The sequence below is a fragment of the Alosa pseudoharengus genome, unplaced genomic scaffold (genome assembly GCF_046254945.1).
Source record: "Alosa pseudoharengus isolate Yale_2024_CS ecotype anadromous, Long Island Sound unplaced genomic scaffold, YU_APseudo_1.1 YU_APseudo_1.1_scf_43, whole genome shotgun sequence".
NCBI classification, from domain to species: Eukaryota; Metazoa; Chordata; class Actinopteri; order Clupeiformes; family Clupeidae; genus Alosa; species Alosa pseudoharengus.
Genome location: NW_027468792.1, coordinates 308,556 through 327,919, shown reverse-complemented (window position 1 = coordinate 327,919; position 19,364 = coordinate 308,556). Strand labels below are relative to the sequence as shown.

Genomic DNA, 19,364 nt, shown 5'->3' with positions numbered 1-19,364 from the left:
CCCTGCTGCCCAGCTTTCAAGTCTCCAACGGTCCGTCAACTTCCAAAAAGATGGAGTGGGAGAAGTGATTGTTGAGGTCATCGCTTCAGGTCTTCTGACCTTGCCACCTTGTCCTCCATTAGCCTGCCCCCAACACTCCCCTATCTGTAGCTCTGTCACCATCAGTCCCACCACACTCAGCTGGCCTCAGGGGCACTCTGCAAACCAGGGGAGGGGAATCTTAGGATGAAGGGGTCCCTGAAGAGGTCTCTTCATGTTCCCATGAGTCAGTGATTAGTAATATGTTGAAAAGAGTTCTGAGCCAACTTTGTAGCGATGCTATCACTTATTACTGGCAGACTTGTGACTTTATATGGTCAAAACAGTATTTAGATTATTTAACTTGAAGCAGTTCATTTAATGTGCTAAAAGAACATTTTGTTTATGCAGATAAAGAAAATGGTAAATATTAAAATGAATGAACAAATAAAAAAATCACTGACACTATACTCACACCATTTTTCCTACCAGAGATTCGCCAATTGCAGGCTTCCTTGATGACTATGCATATGTGGTGGCTGGACTGCTGGACCTCTTCGAGGCCACACAGGCAGTGGAATGGCTTAAATGGGCAGAAGAACTCCAGCAGAAGCAGGACCAACTGTTCTGGGATGACCAAGGCAGCGGTTACTTTTGCAGTGACCCAAGTGACCCCACTGTGCTTCTAAGACTCAAGCAGGGTAAATCTCCTCTTCAAGTTGCCCTTAGTATTTGGGTTATTCTGTGTCAAATCAGGCAGAATGGTTGCAGAACCGTCTCAGATTTTGCTCAAAGCTTGTCGACATAATGTTTAGGTCCCAAAACTAAGACCTATAAAATAATTGTGTTAAATTCAAATTTTTTTATGCATTTTTCATCCTTGATTATTCATCGTTCTCACACTCTCAAAAATGCCTTATCTTGGAAGCCATATTTGGACGAAGTGTTATTCCTGCCCAAACTGTGTAGGATGGAAGAAAAACTTGTTGACTTGACCATTAAAAGTTTGTACTGCATGCCCATTGATTTAACACTTTGAGTGCCAAAAACGCAATATTGTGTTTTTTGTTCCCATGCGTTGAGTGCCAAAAACTCAATATTGTGTTTTTAGCTTTTTTTTTATTACGAAAATAGACACTCTAACACACCTTAGGTGCGATTTTAGATACTCTATGATGAATAGAACTGAAATAGATGACGATCGAAAACTCATGAAAACGCACGATCAGTGGCAGTCTCGCCAGGTCTCGCTAGGTCAGTTCCCGGGAACTTTACAGGCAAGTTGGTTAATGCTGTGCCAATATTTGAGGTCTCCACAATAAATGCACACTATGATACTGAGGATCAAACTAGGTGTGATTGCATTTTTGGTTAATTTCATAGGACTGAAATGGTATGTGGAGTAGTTAGAGGAATAGCTCAGTGTAATGATTTAGTGTGCAAGGTGCCAATGTTGTACCATGTTTCATTCATGGATTAATACGCTGAATTTATTTTGTATTCAATATCAATTTATTATTGGTAAAACAATAATTTTGACTTATCTATTTATCTATAGTGCAACATTGGCAACTAAAGCTCATACATTGAGCTACTTCCACATAGATTTGTATCTGCCTATTAGCTATCCCACATACCATTTTAGTCCTTTGAACATGACTGAAAATAGTGGAAAATATGTGGAGAACTCAAATATTGGAAAAACATTAATAAAATATTATGTATTGAAAGGAAAAATAATGATCAATACCAAAAGTCATTCTTTTTGCACATTTTCCAAATCTAGGGCCTTATAGGAAATCAGTGAGAATGGCATACACATTTTTAAGGGTTGTCATTCTGAGAACATGTTTGTCTTCCATCCTACAAAGTCTGGTCTGGCTATGAATGATACTTTTCACAATATCAATCCCCAAATATTGCTTCCCATATATTGTGCTTTTCAGGCTATAAAACTAAATAAATATCTAGGGCTGAAAAAATATGGATTTGAACAGAAATATTGGTAACACTTTACTTGACGGGTCAGTTCATAACACATTCATAGCAGCTGTCATAAACTGCACATAAAGCATTCATGACTGTTTCATGAGACATGACTCAACATTCATACCAAACCTTTCATGAATGTGGAAGACAGAATGACAACAACTTGTTAAAATAAAAGTCCAACAATCACATGAATTCACCCGTCAAGTGAAGTGTTACCGAAATATTTTACAAGCCTTGGTTTTGGGACTCATTCATGACATACACAAGGTTTAAACAAAATCGGAGACGGTGCTCTGCTGTCTAGACTGGTTATTTACTTACTCACGTTTATAGCAGTTACAAGGTATGACCTAGACTACTCCAGAGCAAAACATACAGTATTTTGGTCAAACCTTACTTGGATGGTCTCCTATAGACCTGTCCTTCCCGGATGTCACAATTGTGTTTGATTTTTTTTTTTGCGATCAAATGACTAGCCTTTTTCCCATTAAAGCCCATCTAAGCTCTTCATTGTTATAGCAGGAGACAAATGAATGACAGAGAAAAATAGCAAGCAGACAGATTATGTGTATCAACATTTTTCTTTGTTATTTTTTGTGATCTCAAAGTAGCACTTCTGTTATGTCGGATTAAATTTAGTGAGCTAGGTACCTAAAAGGCATGCAAAACTTCAAAACACCATGCAATGCAGGCAATGTGTTCAAGCCATTATGTAATTTCCCCCTCTGATCACTATCAAACCGTTTACTGCTGTTAACGGTGTGTACAAAGCCCATGCTGATGTTTTTACTGTCAGCCCAACCCCCACACGAAAAGGCCTATTAGAATTTTGGCCCATTTGTCCTCACTTTTCAGAATCTGGTCGGTGGTCACCCTATGGACTATCCAAGTAAAGTGTTATGATATAAGTATAATGACAAAATAGTATCACTCTAGCTGATATGCATGATGACGTCCACACATATTAACTATTACAATATTAATGCTAATATTGTTATATATACAGTTAACTTTATAGTTCTCATTTCTTTTGTGAATGGCTCTTTATCCAACTGTTACCACCTTTACACCAGATTCAACTTTCAGAATTTTTTTAAATGTATTTTACAGTCATGAAAAGTACCTGTAAGAAACGTGGCAATCATAAACATCTCGAGTCATGTCTAGAAAGCCAGGGTTGGTATTATAGCGTTTCCCTGGTTCAGGTGTGCTGCTGAAACTCACGCAATCACAACAAATTGAACTGACCTCTAAGCCAGATGGCACCATAAAAGTGGCACAGGATTGATATGTGGGGGGTGAGAATATAGAAGCAAACCATTGCAAGCGTGTTTGACTAAGTAAGATAGACATACGAAGGATTTTTCATCCTGGGAAAGTGACTGTGACATTCTAGTGGAGCTGGGCATGGGAGTGTAGACATCAGGGGCTGTACTGCTGCTACCACACAGAGGCAGAGACCAGAGGCCAGCCTCTGTCCTGTCACAAAGACAAATCACCTCCACAGTGCCACGCCATCCCTGATTTTACACCCTGTCCCTGGAGCCGGTAGTGTTTAACCTCCATCTGCCATGCTTTCACAACATGGCATCCACAAGAAAGAGATAAACGGCTTACTGGGAATGTGTATAAATATGTGGACTTTCTACAATGTGTACCCAGCCTGGAATGAAATCTCCTTGAGGTTTGTTTTTGCCTTGTGTGTTTGTGACAATGTTATATGTCACTGCATATACAGTAATGCAGGTGGTCATCATCCTTTGATAAATTGGTAAATTTAAAGTGGGATTTGTGAAAATCATTACTAGCAAGAACATATGAAAATGAAATCGACATGATCAGTTTTGTGGAATGTTTTACACTAACTGACTCGTGTTCGGAGTCTGTTCCCCCCAGTCTGATGTGATATGTGCCTGCTAGTCCAGAAATTAAAGTCTTTTTACAGGTATCTAACATGAAAAGGGGTTGTTATGATGAGACATGGTTGAGACATGGTTGACAATGATGCAAGGCTGCTGGGATTCTGCTGCCCTAATTAGTGCCATGTGAAATGTATGAATGCTCTTAAAATGTTGTGCCTTCTGTTACATTTCAGCTGCATTATGAGCAAAGTTAGCCTGACGTTGTAGTCAGAATTTGAGTCTGATGCTGCTCCATTGGGACGTGATTATAGAGCGTGTTTCAATCGATACAGGTGGGAAAATGCCTCTGCACTCAATTGGATAGACCTAACCAGTCAGAGCAACAGAATAGCCTAACATGAGCTGTAGGAAGAGCACCCGAATCATCCTTCTTCTTCACAAAATTACCTTTGAACTGGAGAAAGGTAAAAATCAGTTGTTTAACTTAAGGGGAGGTGAAAAATGAGTAATTCCCCAAATGGTGAAATATCCCTTTAACATTGTTTTCTGGTCTTTTTTAAAAGTTATTGTTCTGTCAAAATCTAAGACAACGAAATACGTAGCAGGTAATTCCGTTCACATCAATGCTAAAAACAGCTGGGGAAGGGTGTCGCAAACCCCTCGAGCAAACAGGTTGCCAATCAGAGATTTCAAAGGAGAGAACAACATGCCACAATGCAAATACACTGTTTTCCCTTGATGAAAGTGAAACCAGAGTTTTTCCACATATCCAGTTTGGCCGAAGTTTTCAGAAATAATCTTTCAGTGATAAAACCTCCGTTTTTGTGTACCGGTAAATGAAAGGCCAAACCGCATGGAAATAATATGCATTTTTCCTGTGGGGTCTTAGAAGCCATCTGTCGATCTTCTAGCCACAGAGTTTTTGTTGCAAACACAATCAACCTAAGCGTGCTCAGATGATGTGATAGACGAGGCACTGTTGCTCATTTGTCCATCATCGTACAAAGCCCAATTTGATTGGTCCAAACAGCTCTGGTTCGGGCATAGTTGCTCTACAATGGAACAAGTCCAGACTGAACTTCCCGACCTCAAATGTTGTTGGCGGGGCTAAGTTCAGCTGGCATCCAGGCTAGGCCAAAGTCCTTTTGCACTCTTGTAATAAATGTGGATCAATACAGAATCTTTCATGTGAAAACTCAAACAACCAGCAATTTTTCCCTGTATGTTTGCTTAGTTGCCTAAGGATCTCCCACACCTCCTACTATTCATATAATATGAGGTCAGCAGGTACACAACACTCCGTGCCGTCTCTCACTGGACAGTAGATAAAGCCACTGTCTCCCATCACTTAAGCCTGTTTCAGAAACAACATGTTGATTTCAAGCCAGCCCGTAAACTGCTTAAATGTGGGGAGCTTACTCCTGCACCAGTGAGAAGTGTTGGTGTAATCAATCTTTGTAGTAGTTTGTAAAATCAGTTACTCTGTTTGAGAATGTTCTGTGCTGTTTTCAGATCAGGATGGAGCAGAGCCCAGCGCCAACTCTGTGTCAGCTCGGAATCTGCTCCGCCTCTCTCACCTCACGGGCAAGCAGGAGTGGATGGAGCGCTGCCAGAAACTGTTGGCAGCCTTCTCTGATAGGCTGGTGAGAGTGCCTATTGCCCTGCCAGAAATGGTGCGGGGCCTCATGGCTCTGCACTACTCCCTGAAGCAGGTATTTGTCTTTTGCCTCAAGGCTCTCTCCTTTAGAAATTGAGTTGATTGATTTGTATCTTGTCTCACTATTTTAATGTAGCTGAAAGTCACAAGACTATACTGAATATGGCCAATTATTTGTGAATGTTACCTGTGTAATTTGTAGTTTTGAATGAGATGTACAATTATTCCAAATAAGCATGAGAAGCGGAGTCGAACTTCAATTCATATGTCAGGAAATGGAATGGAGACTTGAGTGGGTGGCAGCTGACAGAAGTTCAAATTAAGTTTCAGCGATGAGAATACTACTTTTCCAAACTTTATTTCCCTTTTCACCCCAGACCTAGTGTGAAGTTAATAACGGGGAATAACAGGAGAAAAAAAATCCTGTCATGACACATCAGTGTTCACTTGCAGAGGTGGCGCAAGTGTAGGAGGAGGGAATAACAAGCTGAAGGTCCAGACGGAGGCCAGATGCTTCCAAAGCACACCTGCTCACCTCATTAGCACAGAACACAGGCAGCCTTGACCCCCTCTACTGCCCCTCTCGTTCCCTTTCGCGCTCTCTCCCCTTTTTCCAACCCTCACCCACTCCTTTTTTCTCTCAACAGATCGTTATCTGTGGCCAGCCTGAAGCAGAGGACACCGCCAACCTGATTGCCTGTGTCCACACCCTGTTCCTGCCTCATAAAGTAAGTCTTTCCTGAAATCTTTTCCGTTTTGATGGTAAGAATGCACAGGAAGGCCTTGGATGCCACCAACAGCAGCATTCTAATACTTGTTTGCATCTTTGACATTTGGATTTGTATAATTCATTCACATACTGTGGATACATATCCATAAGATTTATTCATTTGACTAAAATTGTGGTATGGAGTGAAATGTGTACTGTACTCAGCTGATCAAGATAAAAATATAGTTATAGTTGTAGTTATAGAGAGGTGTCCCGATATATGGAATTAACAGCTTCATCCTCAATACCAATTTCAGGATTTTGCCTGAAATTGCACAGCGCCTGCTTCAGAGGCCACTGTTCCCACCTTGTCTAGCCTATAATCAAATGCTTGACCTCTTTGGAAAGCTGAGACATTGTAGTTTCTTCAGAGGTTAGAATATTGTTTTTTTATTTCTGTCGGATAACAAGCATCTCTGAACTGACCACATTTCAGCCCTCTAGGTCACTTGATATGACTTAGAAACACAACTGAGCCCTAACACCAGGTCTTGTGAAGCTGTGTGCAAAAGTAGATCAATATAGAATGAAATATGAGTACTTTAGACCATGATTTGCCTAGGTACTGTATGCTCATGCGTTTTGCAAAATGCCTTATGGAAACTCCCCATAGGACTTTTGGTTATCCAAAATGCATACTGACAATCAAATGCTTACTGCCTATGAACCCCTTTGTGTAGAAGCATAATCTTGGTCTCAAATGAAAGGTAACACTTTGAGGTTTCATGATTGTATTTGAATTGTACTTCAGGGGTTCTGATATGGAATGACTACACTAAATATGGAATAATTACACAAAAATATAAATCTTTGCAATTTATAGTTCAATTAAATTGGTGTGTATAAGATGGACTATACATCTGCACAACTAATATTGGATAAAATAACATGATTATTTAATTTCTTTGGATTCCTGTGAATATTTCAAGACCCAATATGCTATATCTAACATATTGCTAAGGATATACACTGCAGCTAGAAGGTAGGGAAGCACCAAAGGCGGATTTTTGTACTATATATAATACACTTATGCTTATTTTTGTGCATTTTCCCTCTTAAGTATAGGCTTGGTTGGATGTGTTTTTCTAAAAGAATACAAAATGATTAACCTCAGCATGAGAGAGATTGTTGTCAATACAAATTGATGACTGGATAACACTATGCGAGCCCTCGACAGTAGTTCCAAAATACATCTACTTTTTATTCAGCTGCATTCAAACTGTGTTTGTTCACTTGAGGGATTCACTACGGTCTTGGGTATGCTATTAACACAAAAGGTTTCTGTTATACTACTGGGTGAGCACAATTGCAAGAGACCACAGAGATCGGGTTTCAACAGAGTTTAATGTCTGACAAACTAAACAGAAGCCCACAGGCTTTACTTCAGAGAAGTCTTTCAGTCAAAAAGTCATAACACACAGAAGATCCATCCAATAGAGGAATAAACAAAGAAACAGAAGTCCCGGTACAATTCACAAGAGTAGATGCAGGAGGAGGGCCAGTAGTTCACAAATCCAAGGCAAATAATAGGTAATCCTTACAGACCGGGTCGATAGCACAGTAGCAGGCAGCACAGGCGTAGAATCCACAGGAGCAGAGTAACCACCATCCACGAGGGCGAAAACCCTGACTGAGCATAGAATAGCAGACAACAGGGACTTAAGAAGGCCACACCAAACGAGCCACAGGTGAGCCTCATGATCAGTCACAGGGTCTCCCCGGGTGATCTCCAGGGGCTTGAGCCTTCTGGCGGCATCTCCTGGCAGACCGAGGTGTGACAGTTTCAGATACTCCATTTAATGGCTCATTAAATAACTATCTAACATTTATATCCCTTGTTGTAGTATCAAAAGGTAATAGTGTAAGGGAAAATGGCCTTTTACATTCATTATGCATAGGGGACTACTCCCCCATTTTTCAACTGTTTTCAATCCTTTTTTACTAGAGAATATCAGTATGCAGATTAAACAACACTCTCACCCATTGTAATACAAGCTTTATTTAGACTAAACATGTTCATGTAAGCACCAAACTACTAGCTAATTTAGCCTTATTTGATGTCCATCCTCTCTTGCAGTTATGCAGGAAACCTCACACTTCTCCTTCCCATCTGTAATGCCGGAATGAGACACAATAGTATATCAAGTGAAAGGGAAAGCCACACAGCACATAGCTCTTCCCTAGAGGTCTGTTGAATTAGAAACCTTATGGGAATCTAGTTCATGCGGTCTTGGGATTTTGCATGATGACCATAGGGATTTTTGTAGGGAAAAAACACTTAATAGCTGTCTAGTTAGTATCTACCCAAGGACCAGCATCTCTCTGCCCATGCATATTCATCTTTTAAAAGCATAAATTAAAGACATAAATGTTGAATTTTATTCTTTTAGGAAACCAATGTAGATCCTGATGAGGTGGTATGTATATATTCCTTGTCGCAGGGAAATGTGAACTGTCGTGTCTCATGGTTTGGTGAAAAAACAGCAAATCCATGAAAAGGGACAGCAAAAATTTGTATTGAGTAGGGAAAGAAGGCAGGAAATATGTTTGCTTCTCAGACAGCTGAAATGAAAATGAAATTTCCTTTACTATGATTGAAAGAGCCAGCCAGTATTGCAGTCTTGATTGGAAAGAGTATTTAATATGGTGGGAGATCACAAATCTTCACTCTGAATTTGCTGAATAATGATTATGTTATTATACCTGGACAGTAAAAGCAGTTTTCTCACTTGTATTTGTTTCAGTGCAGCATGTTTCAGTACAATGGAAAATGAGCACTGCATGAGTCTGGTAGTGATCAGATTATGGAAAATTGTGGAAATTCACCTTTTCAAAGTTACAGCGGATTGGTATTCAGTCTGCACAGGCTTTTATATTTGATGTTTTTGGTGATTGAAATAGAACATGTTTTCAAATGTACAACACATGACACAGATAACAAGGATGTGTTGGATCTTTCCTGACATTTGCGAGATGTTTTGTCATGTTAAAATGGCATGTACTGTACTGAAACCTAGTTGCACACCGACTTCCAAAACCCAAAGATGGTTAATGCAGTCTCAGTACTGAAGATAATCAACCACTAGAAATGTAACATTTAACTTATGAAATATATATGTGCTATTATGATAATTAAAATATGCATGTGTTAAGTATAGATATACTGTAAATCACGCACAGCCTACATCTTCTACCACTAATATTGCTACTAATAAGAATAATATATATTTTGCATTTGATAATATTTTAATTTTGCCCTTGCAGCTCTACTTACAAATAGGTAGCAGCATTAGAGAGGTGTTGACCACTGGACTATGGTGGTCATTTTCACCATATTACATTCTATAAAGGAAATTCCCTTTAGAGACTCATGATATGCATAGAAATAATAACATCCCAATTTTATTTCATGAGGAGTTTCCATCTTTGTAACAGTGCATTCGTTTTTAGCTTTATTTTCTGCTGTAGCTGATTCTCTTCCTTATTAGACAGAACAGCAGCATATGAGATGGTAAAGTCTGAAATATTTCTGTATGTCTTTGTGTACCAACATGTAGAAAAATCCTAAATTAGAATGCACTAATAAAAAGCCTCAGTTCAGAGTTCTATATGATGCATGAGCCAAATGGATTGTGAGAATTCCCTCCTTCATACAGTGTCATGTTGATATAGTGGTCTGTGTGTGAAATCATGATACATTAGGGAGTGCATTGTGCACCCCTTTTGATGTATTTTGAACACTTTTTTCTGAAAATATTTGGTGAAAATGTGTATAAAAGTAAGAGGGGTGAGAGACCGTATCTACTCTCCATGATACATTAAACACAGAGACAACCAAATGTTTTCTGATTTACATCTAATTACAGTATCATCTGTTTCTATGTAATAGGCACTTAGTTTAACTGTAGGCAATGAGCTGTGTAAGAATTTGGTTTTGGTTTGGTCGCATGCATATTTATTAGTTTGTTTTACAGCCTGTGATCCCTAAAATCTAGAAATATCTTCATTTAGCAAATCACTATTGTGTTTGTAGGTATGAGTCAGTGACTACAGGAGCATGGTAGTTTTGTTATGTGCAATTTGTTATGTTTATGTGGTATGTTTTAACAACCAATTTTAGTATCATGTATACACCTCTCCCCCCCCCCCCCAGACTACAGTATAATATGCATTTGGTCCAAGAGGGCCAACTATATCCCCAAAAGACACCAGTTAGAATGTTCTGAAGATTTTGTTCTAAATATCTAGAGGAACAAGGCAGAGGTTGACTTCACATGAGAGTTTGTCATCTATGTTTTTGTATGTCTCACGGAAATGGTGTGACGTTCATTTACAAAAGATTTTCCTTGTGTGTGTGCAGAGCGACTCCTACGCTGCCCCACCCATGCCTGTCCCTGTTGGAAAATTAAGTTATGTCTGCGAAGATCTCCTTTAGTAAACCTCCATACATAAAAAGAGGAAGCTTGTTGGTGGTTGATTGTTGCTGTTTTAAGTGGATTTGTGGATTTTAACGGTAGCATTGCAAAGGCTCCTGAAATAAGCTGCAGGGAGCATGCACCTAACCTGTTAGCCTACCCCACAGTGGAAAATGTAATGTTAGCCTACGCACTCATAGCATTGCTATTTCATCATTTTCAACCGTTTTTTATTCAAGGAGATAATAATAATAATAATAATAATAATAATAATAATAATAATAAAGAGGAAGGGCTATTATTGTTTATTGACAGATTAGAAGATCATGGTATCAGGAATGACTACTTATCTGATAGTACTAAGCCTCTGCAGCCTCCTTGTACAGTTTTTGTGTTAAGCAAGTATAAATAGAATGATTTATATAATGATTATTATTTTTATTTATTTCTTTTTAAATGGTGCTTCTGCTGCCTTGGCTATGTTGACGATTGTGCTTGACCATTCAACATGTAGGCTTCTTGTGTCAATTATGTTACTTTGTGCTTAAAGCACCGCCTCTGACTCATAGGATCTGGTTACATATGTAACCATTAATATAGCTATGGAACACAATGATGTTGACATGTCCCATTCTTCACTCAGACCCAAATAAAGTCAACCCAGATAATTGAGTGAATAATGACTCTGTGTGCCACCGGAGTATGCTGACAACCTAATGCTCACCGCTGGAAGTTTTCTTGAGTTCAGTGAGTGAGTGAGTCTCTAAAAATTCCCTGAACTAATCTAATTTTGTGTGTGTGTTTGTTTTGGGGAGTTGTCTGTATGTCTGCTTACCTGTATGTCTGCTTACATTCATGTGTGAAAGTGTGATGATAGGCTGAGCAGGGCGCAGATGTGGAGGTGTGTGTCTGTGTGTCTGTGTCTGTCTGTCTGTCTGTCTGTCTGTCTGTCTGTCTGTGTGCGCGCGAGAGAGTGAGCGAGACCAGACAGACCGACTCATGGGAATTTTGAGGTGAAATGGTTTGTTGTATAGAGAAGTGACAACACACAGCGAGTGTGAGCTTGACAGTGGGGAAAGGGGGAATCCAGCTACTGCTGTGATTGAAGCAGCATGTTTTTTATCCTATTAGGTCCTTTGAGACTAGAGAGGAGAGACCTCACCATTGTGACCTCAGCTAGCCTGCTGGCCATGGTTGTCTGTATGCTGGCGCTCTCGAAGTAGAACACAGTGATGTCCTCACATCTGGGAGAATGTAGCCTCAGGTGACACAAGTCACGCAGTGATGCAGAAGTCCACAGTCTTGTCCTGTCACAATCAATGAGCTATTCTGACACATGAACAGTTATCCTGACCTGTCACTTTTAGCATTGCATTTAAAATGTGAGGGTTCCCATCAGTAATGAAACATGAATGACAAAACACCTGTAAAAAGCCTCTTGATGATTCCTTTGGTACTCTCCATAATCAACTTGCTAGTGTGTGGATCACCAGGATTTCTCATAGTGTGACATAGACTGCGTGGGATTTATTGCATCAGGTTGATGGTTAATTTCCCCCTGAAAGGGGATAATGTAATAAAATGCTCAATGTCATTTATTTTGCAGAGGAACATCAGCTTTTAACTTCAATGGACATTGATGGCTTTGCAGGTCCACTGTGTGGTAGTGTAGTGTGTACTGGCTTGTGTCACCATTGAAGTTCTGCACCACTTATTCCCCAAGACACACTCTAGTGTTTAATTGTGTTCAACTAGCCCTGTTGCAGTGATTCTCTTTCTCTGGGTCTCTCTGATTCTTGGCATATCCCGTCCTGTCTTCAAATCCACTTTCCTCACTGTCCTCTTCTAACTATTCCTTTCTTTGTCCCTTTTCTGTCAACACAGGTCCTGTTAGTGACAGATAGCGACACCGATGGGTTTCTGTACCAGCGACTGCCCGTCCTCTCTTCACTGCGTCCACTTGAGGGCAAAGCTACAGCCTTTGTCTGCCAGAACTTTACCTGCGCCCTGCCTGTCACCTGCCCAGAGGAACTCCGCAGGCTGTTGCTGGAATGATGCCCACCGTCACATATGCACTCCGATACGCACAAACTTAAGTACCCACTAATGCTGTCAGAAGGCCCTTTTGGGTCATTTAGGGAGAGGTCAGTCATCTAATTTAAATATAACCAGCGTAGCTATCATGAGAGATACTTACTCTTGGATTGTTTTACAGAGGAAGTTGAGTTGACACTGGAGACAATGGGTGAAGAACTCGTTAGTGCCAGGCATTACAGTAAGGTATGGTAGAGCCAATTAACCTTAACTCATTAATTTGGAGTAACATTTGTCTCAGTCACCTTATAGTCCGAAACCACTGAGGACCTAAGCCACATGGGACCAGCTGGGGCTGGTTGGTCAGCTGAATCAAAAGGTCTGTGCAAGACTTAGACTGTGAAAATTAGAAATGGATAGTGAATCCACTTGATCTTGAATTAAGTAAAATGTGAAATACAATGTATGGCACACTTCAGGTAAAATAAAGTTATCTTGAGTAGTTACCTTCAGTTATTTGTGTTTTTTGTATTTTGTGGTATAAAGCCAACATGGCGTTTGGATGCCAGAAGTTAATGTACCTCGAGGTATAACATTACCACCTTGAACGTGCATTAACTTTTGATACCCAAATGCTGTGGAGTCCATTATTCTGCTTGACTGTTGCCACACTTGCATTGTGTTGATACTCGACATCACAACCACGTCATTTCCTCTTGTTTGTTCATTAAAAATCTATAGAAATATATATTTAAGTGTTACACTGAAGTTGATGACAGCTGGATTGGAGTGCAAACTACCAGCTGGCTCATATCCTTTAGACTAAATGGCCAAATATTCTGTTTCATTTTTTAATTCACTTCAGTTGTCCATATATTTGTTCTCACTGAGTTTTGCAAATATCTGACAGTTAATTGATGTTCTAAAGAGTGCCTCACAATAGGAAATTCAACCAAGCAGTGATATAAATTGATAATAATAATAACAATAGTAGTAAAACGTTTCCTAATATTTCATGGCAGTGGCTCCTGCTTTGTCATAGTATTTGCTTTTGTATATGCTTTTTGAACATAGTTGTACCAGACCTCATGTCTGTTGAAGAATAACTTGGTCCTCGTGCCCTGTCTCATCCATGGTTTTCCTCAGGGATCTGAAGCTCTGGGAAATGCCTGGTCCCCCAGGAGGTCATTACAGTATACAGTAAAGGTCTGCATGTCTGCTTTGCTACCTGTTCCCGCTCCCTCTGTAATAAGGTCACTAGAGAGGCTTAGCAGCCTCCAGCTGTAGCAGCCCACCAGCCCTCTGTGATGAGTAGTCGTGGGCAGCAGGAAAAGATGAGAGGCTGGGAGATTAACAGAGGAAGTGGTCGTGGAGGAACAACAAATGTGCTGAACAAAACAAAGAGTGCACTCACCACGGGATGGAGGACAAAGGAAAGATGGTGGTGTAGAGGACAAAGAGGATGTGATGCAGAAGACAGAAGAATAAACATAAAAATCATTGTCTATTTTATACAGAGTGCTGATGTTTATTATGAGGAAGTTCTGTACTCATCTGATGCTCCTAGCTATGTTGGAATACATGTTAGTGAACCTTTTTTCCTGGACATATCCAAAGCTCACTTTTTCATGGGTGTATACTTTTAGAACACAGTGACCCCTGTCAGTGTCACCCCTGTCACAGTCACCTCTGCATGGACAAGCTACAGTATCTCTTTCATTTCATACATTGAGAAAATCAGCTTGTGTATGACTAAAATGTGCTCTGTTGACTAACCTGTGTCTGCTCTCTCCCATATAACAGAATCATTGTCAGCCAACGCTGATGACTGTGATAGCATTGCTCCTCATCATAACCTCAAACATCAACACTTACATCCAGCAAAGGCATGTAAGGTAACCTACTATACCTAGCTCTGTTCACTCACTTCTCTCACTTGCTCTGCTCTGCTCTCCTCTTCTCCTCCTACTGTAGACCCCACTGCAAGATGCAGCTGCTGTCTGTCTGTCTGACCTGCTTGCAGCAATCATCTGAACTATTTTACTTTTGTGCCCTGCTCATGATGCATTACCCAGTATATTTAGTATATGGAGGTGCATCCTATTTACCCACTAATAGGACGCACCCATGTGAGATGACCCTATAGTGTAAGGGTAGCCAGCGAGCACAGTGAGTAAACCTGATTCCCCACACCTTAAGAAATCAGACCAGACACTAGCACCCATCAGACCAGACACCAGACACTAGCACCCATGGGTTTCAGCCTCCTTGCTAGCGGGCCCACCTCCCATGTCTAAGGTTGTGACTCCAGAGCGGGAAACATGCTTGTCTAAGCAATGCAGGTTACTCTTGCTGTAGACGGGCTGTCAGGCACTTTGAAACAATGGTTGTTGCCTTATTAAAAATTACATTTTAATAAATTTGGCCTTACATGTGCAGATCACCGAAGATCGAAGCAAAGCTTCTGGGTGGTTCCACATTCGAGTGGTAACCAATTTGTGCACATTACTTTAATAATCTCAGATTACAAGCACACAACTAGGGATGTAACGGTATGAACATTTAACCTCACGGTTATAGTGACCAAAATTATCACGGTTTTCGGTATTACCACGGTGTGTTCAATATGTTCAGAAAGCACTGATAGGCCTACACAAGCTGAAATAGTTTCAAAAAGTGTCCCTTTCACTTTTTTCTTGGTCGTGTTTAATTGACTATGTGCTTATAGCTGAACTTACCCTACCATCACTTGGAGTTTGCTATTTCTGTTATTTGTATCCAATGAGTGAGATCAAAGTAAGCGTTCGAAATAAAACTTTAGGCTACTGTATTCTCCTGATAACGTGAGTGGAATGGATTTAATGTGGGCGCAAACATAAAAAGACGCAGGGTACAGTGCACATTTTGCGGTGAAAATGTTCTGCCTTTTAAAATCAGGTGTAGCCTAATCCGAATCGTAGTTAAAACCATCAATTTTTACCAATTTTGTTTCATTGTACCAGGTCTACTGTATGTCAAAAGCAGGCTCGGATGAAGCTTGTTGGATTAAACACACGGTTTCCACACTGCAGTAATCAACCGTGATAATTATGATATTTGAAAAGAAAACGGTAATTGTTATGGTCAACACGCAAAAGAGGATCCAACAGCCTCTGGGGCACTCGTGAATACAGGGACTTTCCTCAAAGCTGCACACTGATAGGAGCCATAGGTGAGATGAATAACCAGTGCATACAAATATTGTTGCACTGATTTCTGATGCATTCTATCTATCTATCTATCTATCTATCTATCTATCTATCTATCTATCTATCTAGCTATCTATCACTCACTCACTCACTCACTCTACTCTACTCTACCTCTCTACTCTACTCTATTCAAATCAATGAGCTTTATTGGCATGACAGTAAGTGTTACAATGTTACTCTCCTAATAAGTATTTGATTTGAGTGTCATTCTGTAGATTTCAAAAATTTGGGATTATTTTTTCAAATTTTGTGAAATATATTGATCTGATGTTTTCAAATTTTTTACAATGTAAAAGGAAATGTTTCTCATTTTCGATTTCTTGTGTGCAGCATGTGCATACCCTCTCCTCCTTTGGTTGCCATGTTTGTTTGTGGCGGCCTCTCTCTATGGCCAATGTGTGGTCACTGAGTCTGTACCTAGTGACTGATTTTCGGATCTGGGGGTCTTTTATGATGCATAAATATTCAGCCATTTTATAATCTCTTTCTAGTGATTGATACACTTCCATTTTACTTTGAGTTTTAATTGAATTTTCCCAATAATGTATGTACTTTTCTTTTTGTTGTGTCATGATTTTCTTTGGGTGTATTGCATTGGTGTTAGAATTTAAATTCAAGACTAATTGGCTGAGGGCACTCTTTGCAATATTTTGCTCTTGACACCAAAGGGCTTGGTACTTATAGGATTTTGGGTCACTAGACTTCAGATGGTTATAAAATTTAACTGCTCTTTTTTGAATTTTTTATTATTAATGGGAATTGACCTAATTCGGCTCTTGCTCCATTATTTGGTTTTGATCTGTGTAATTTTAGTATGCTTTTACAAATTTGTGTATGAAGTGATTCTATGATTTCTTTTTCCCAATTCTGAAAATCTTGATTTCTTAATGGTCCCCATATCTCACTCCCATATAGCGCGATTGGTTCGATTATATTATTTATTATTTTTAGCCAGATTGGAATTGGTATTTCATATTTTATTGTTCTTTTGATTGTGTAGAAAACTTTCATTGCTTTATCTTTTAATTCTTTTATAGCTAGATTGAAATTTCCTGTTGACGTGATTTTTAGACCTAAATAATTATATGAATTTGTGTGTTGAATTATGATATTGTTAAGTTTAAATGATGATTTTGTTCCCTGCCCCCTGGATCTATTTTGGAATGTCATGATTTTTGTTTTTGCTATATTTATTTTTAATGCCCATGTCTGGCAGAATGTATTTACTAGTTTTAGTAATTGTTGCAACCCCTCTTCAGTTTTTGACATAATTACCAGATCATCTGCAAATAATAGACATTTTACCTCTGATTCTTTAAGTTTGAACCCTGGGGCAGATGAATTATTAAGTTCTTTTGCCAATTCATTTATATAAATATTAAAGAGTGTGGGACTTAATGGACAACCCTGTCTAACCCCTCTTTGCTGATGAAAGAAGTCTGTTCGTGAGTTACCGATTTTTACTGCGCATTTGTTATGTTTATACATGGACTTTATAGTGTCGAATGTTTTCCCTCCGATTCCATTTTTAAGTAGCTGTAGAAAAAGGCCTTCATGCCATACCGAATCAAATGCCTTTTCAAAATCTATAAAACATGAATACATTTTTGATTTGTTTTGGTGTGCGTGCTGCTGGACAATTGTTTGAAGAGTGAACAGGTGATCTGATGTTCTTTGCTTTGGTATAAATCCAATTTGGCTATTTTCTAAGGTGTTGTGATGTTTTATAAAGTTTTGGATTCTTTTGTTTAGGATTGAGCAGAATAATTTCCCAAGATTACTATTAACACATATGCCTCTATAATTGTTGGGATCAAATTTATTTCCATTTTTATGTATTGGGGTAATTAGACCTTGGTTCCAGGTTTCAGGGAAGTTACCTATAGTCAGAATTGCATTAAATAATTTAAGTATAACCATTCTAAATGTTTCATCAATATGTCTAATCATTTCATTTGAGATGCCATCAATGCCACATGAAGTTTATGCATTGTTTCTATTAGTTCCTGTTCAGTTATATAAAAATCAAGGGGGTTTTGATAATCTTTGAATGTTTCTTCAAATATTTGCAGTTTCTTAATTATTTCTAATCTAGTCGGGTTTACATTAACATTTTTATATAGGTCTTCAAAGTGTGATTTCCATACTTTTCCATCCTGTAGAGCCAAATTGTCATTAGTTTTATAAAGGGTGTTCCAATTTTGCCAGAAGCTGTTAGTTTTTATTGATTCTTCCATATTTTTAAGAATGTTATTTGTGTGTTGATCCTTCTTTATTTTCAGGATTTGTTTGTATTGTTTGAGGAGTTCATTGTATTTAAGGCGTATCTCTTGATTATTAGGGTCCCTGTTTTTTTGATTGGAAATAGTTCGTAGTTTTTTACGTGAATTTCTACATTCCCTGTCAAACCACTTTTCTGTATTGTGTTGTATTTTGTTATTTGGAGATTTATGTCTTTCCATATTGCTCATTATTGCTGATTGATGAAATATATGTGTAATATCATATACTAGTGAATTAATACCTTCACAATTCTGGGGGTAAATTTTGTTTAAAGCCACATTGAGTAAGGTTTGAGTGTGTTGGTAGCTGATAGCCTTTAGGTAATTATCTTTGGTGTCCTCTGGTGTCCAGCGTCAGCTTCTCCGTCAGGCATGACAGTTGACTTGAATGAGACTCGCTGTCTACTCTCAACTGTCTGATCTCCTCTGACATCAGGGAGAGCTGTTTGATGAATTCCTCCCTTTCCCTTCTCAGTTCTTTGATTTCCTTTTTCAGCGCCACCATATCTTTTCCATAATCATCCTCTTTGTCAGTTTTAATGTATTTAGTTGGGGTTGATGCCAGGCAATTCATGGTCTCTCTCAATTGCACAAGCTCTACCTCCAACCTTGAAAACTGCTCCCTCATACTGGCAAGAGAATTGTGGAGAGAAGAGATCTCTGTAAAGTTAAAATGTTCCGTGTCCTCGGTAGAGAGCTCCTCAGAAAGGTTGCTTTGTAGTTGTTCCCTTTGGTTTGCACCCAATGTGTCCGTTTTCTTATGTAGCTGAGCTTGAACTTTAATTTCATTGAAGTCTTTTTCAATTTGCTTCAGATTTCCTTGAATTGTTATTGTTCCGGTCTTGTATACATTTATTGTTGTTGTACTGTCAAAATGTTCATTCTCTGGAATCTGCAATTTCCATCCATTACTAATGCCCTTACGAATGACAGAGGGGTAATGGAGCCTAATTGCAGTGTGCCATGCTTCTGGATCATTGGAAAAAAATATGAGATTACTGATTCCACCCTTCTTAAAGTGGTCAGCAAAGAGAGTCTCTGGTCTTTCCCTTAGGTGTTCCTCTTTAAATGTTTTTTTCAGTTGTTC

General features: G+C 39.1%; 1 protein-coding gene across 1 annotated transcript; it reads left to right on the top strand.

The window, feature by feature from the left end:
* Nucleotides 1-225: 225 nt before the first annotated feature.
* LOC143103468 (spermatogenesis-associated protein 20-like) lies at nucleotides 226-13,254 on the top strand. Its single transcript, XM_076267252.1, has 5 exons — nucleotides 226-265; nucleotides 513-719; nucleotides 5,385-5,584; nucleotides 6,177-6,257; nucleotides 12,598-13,254. The coding sequence occupies exons 1-5, from the start codon at nucleotides 226-228 to the stop codon at nucleotides 12,766-12,768; spliced, it is 699 nt and encodes a 232-aa protein (XP_076123367.1). The 3' UTR covers nucleotides 12,769-13,254.
* The last annotated feature ends 6,110 nt before the right edge of the window (nucleotides 13,255-19,364 follow it).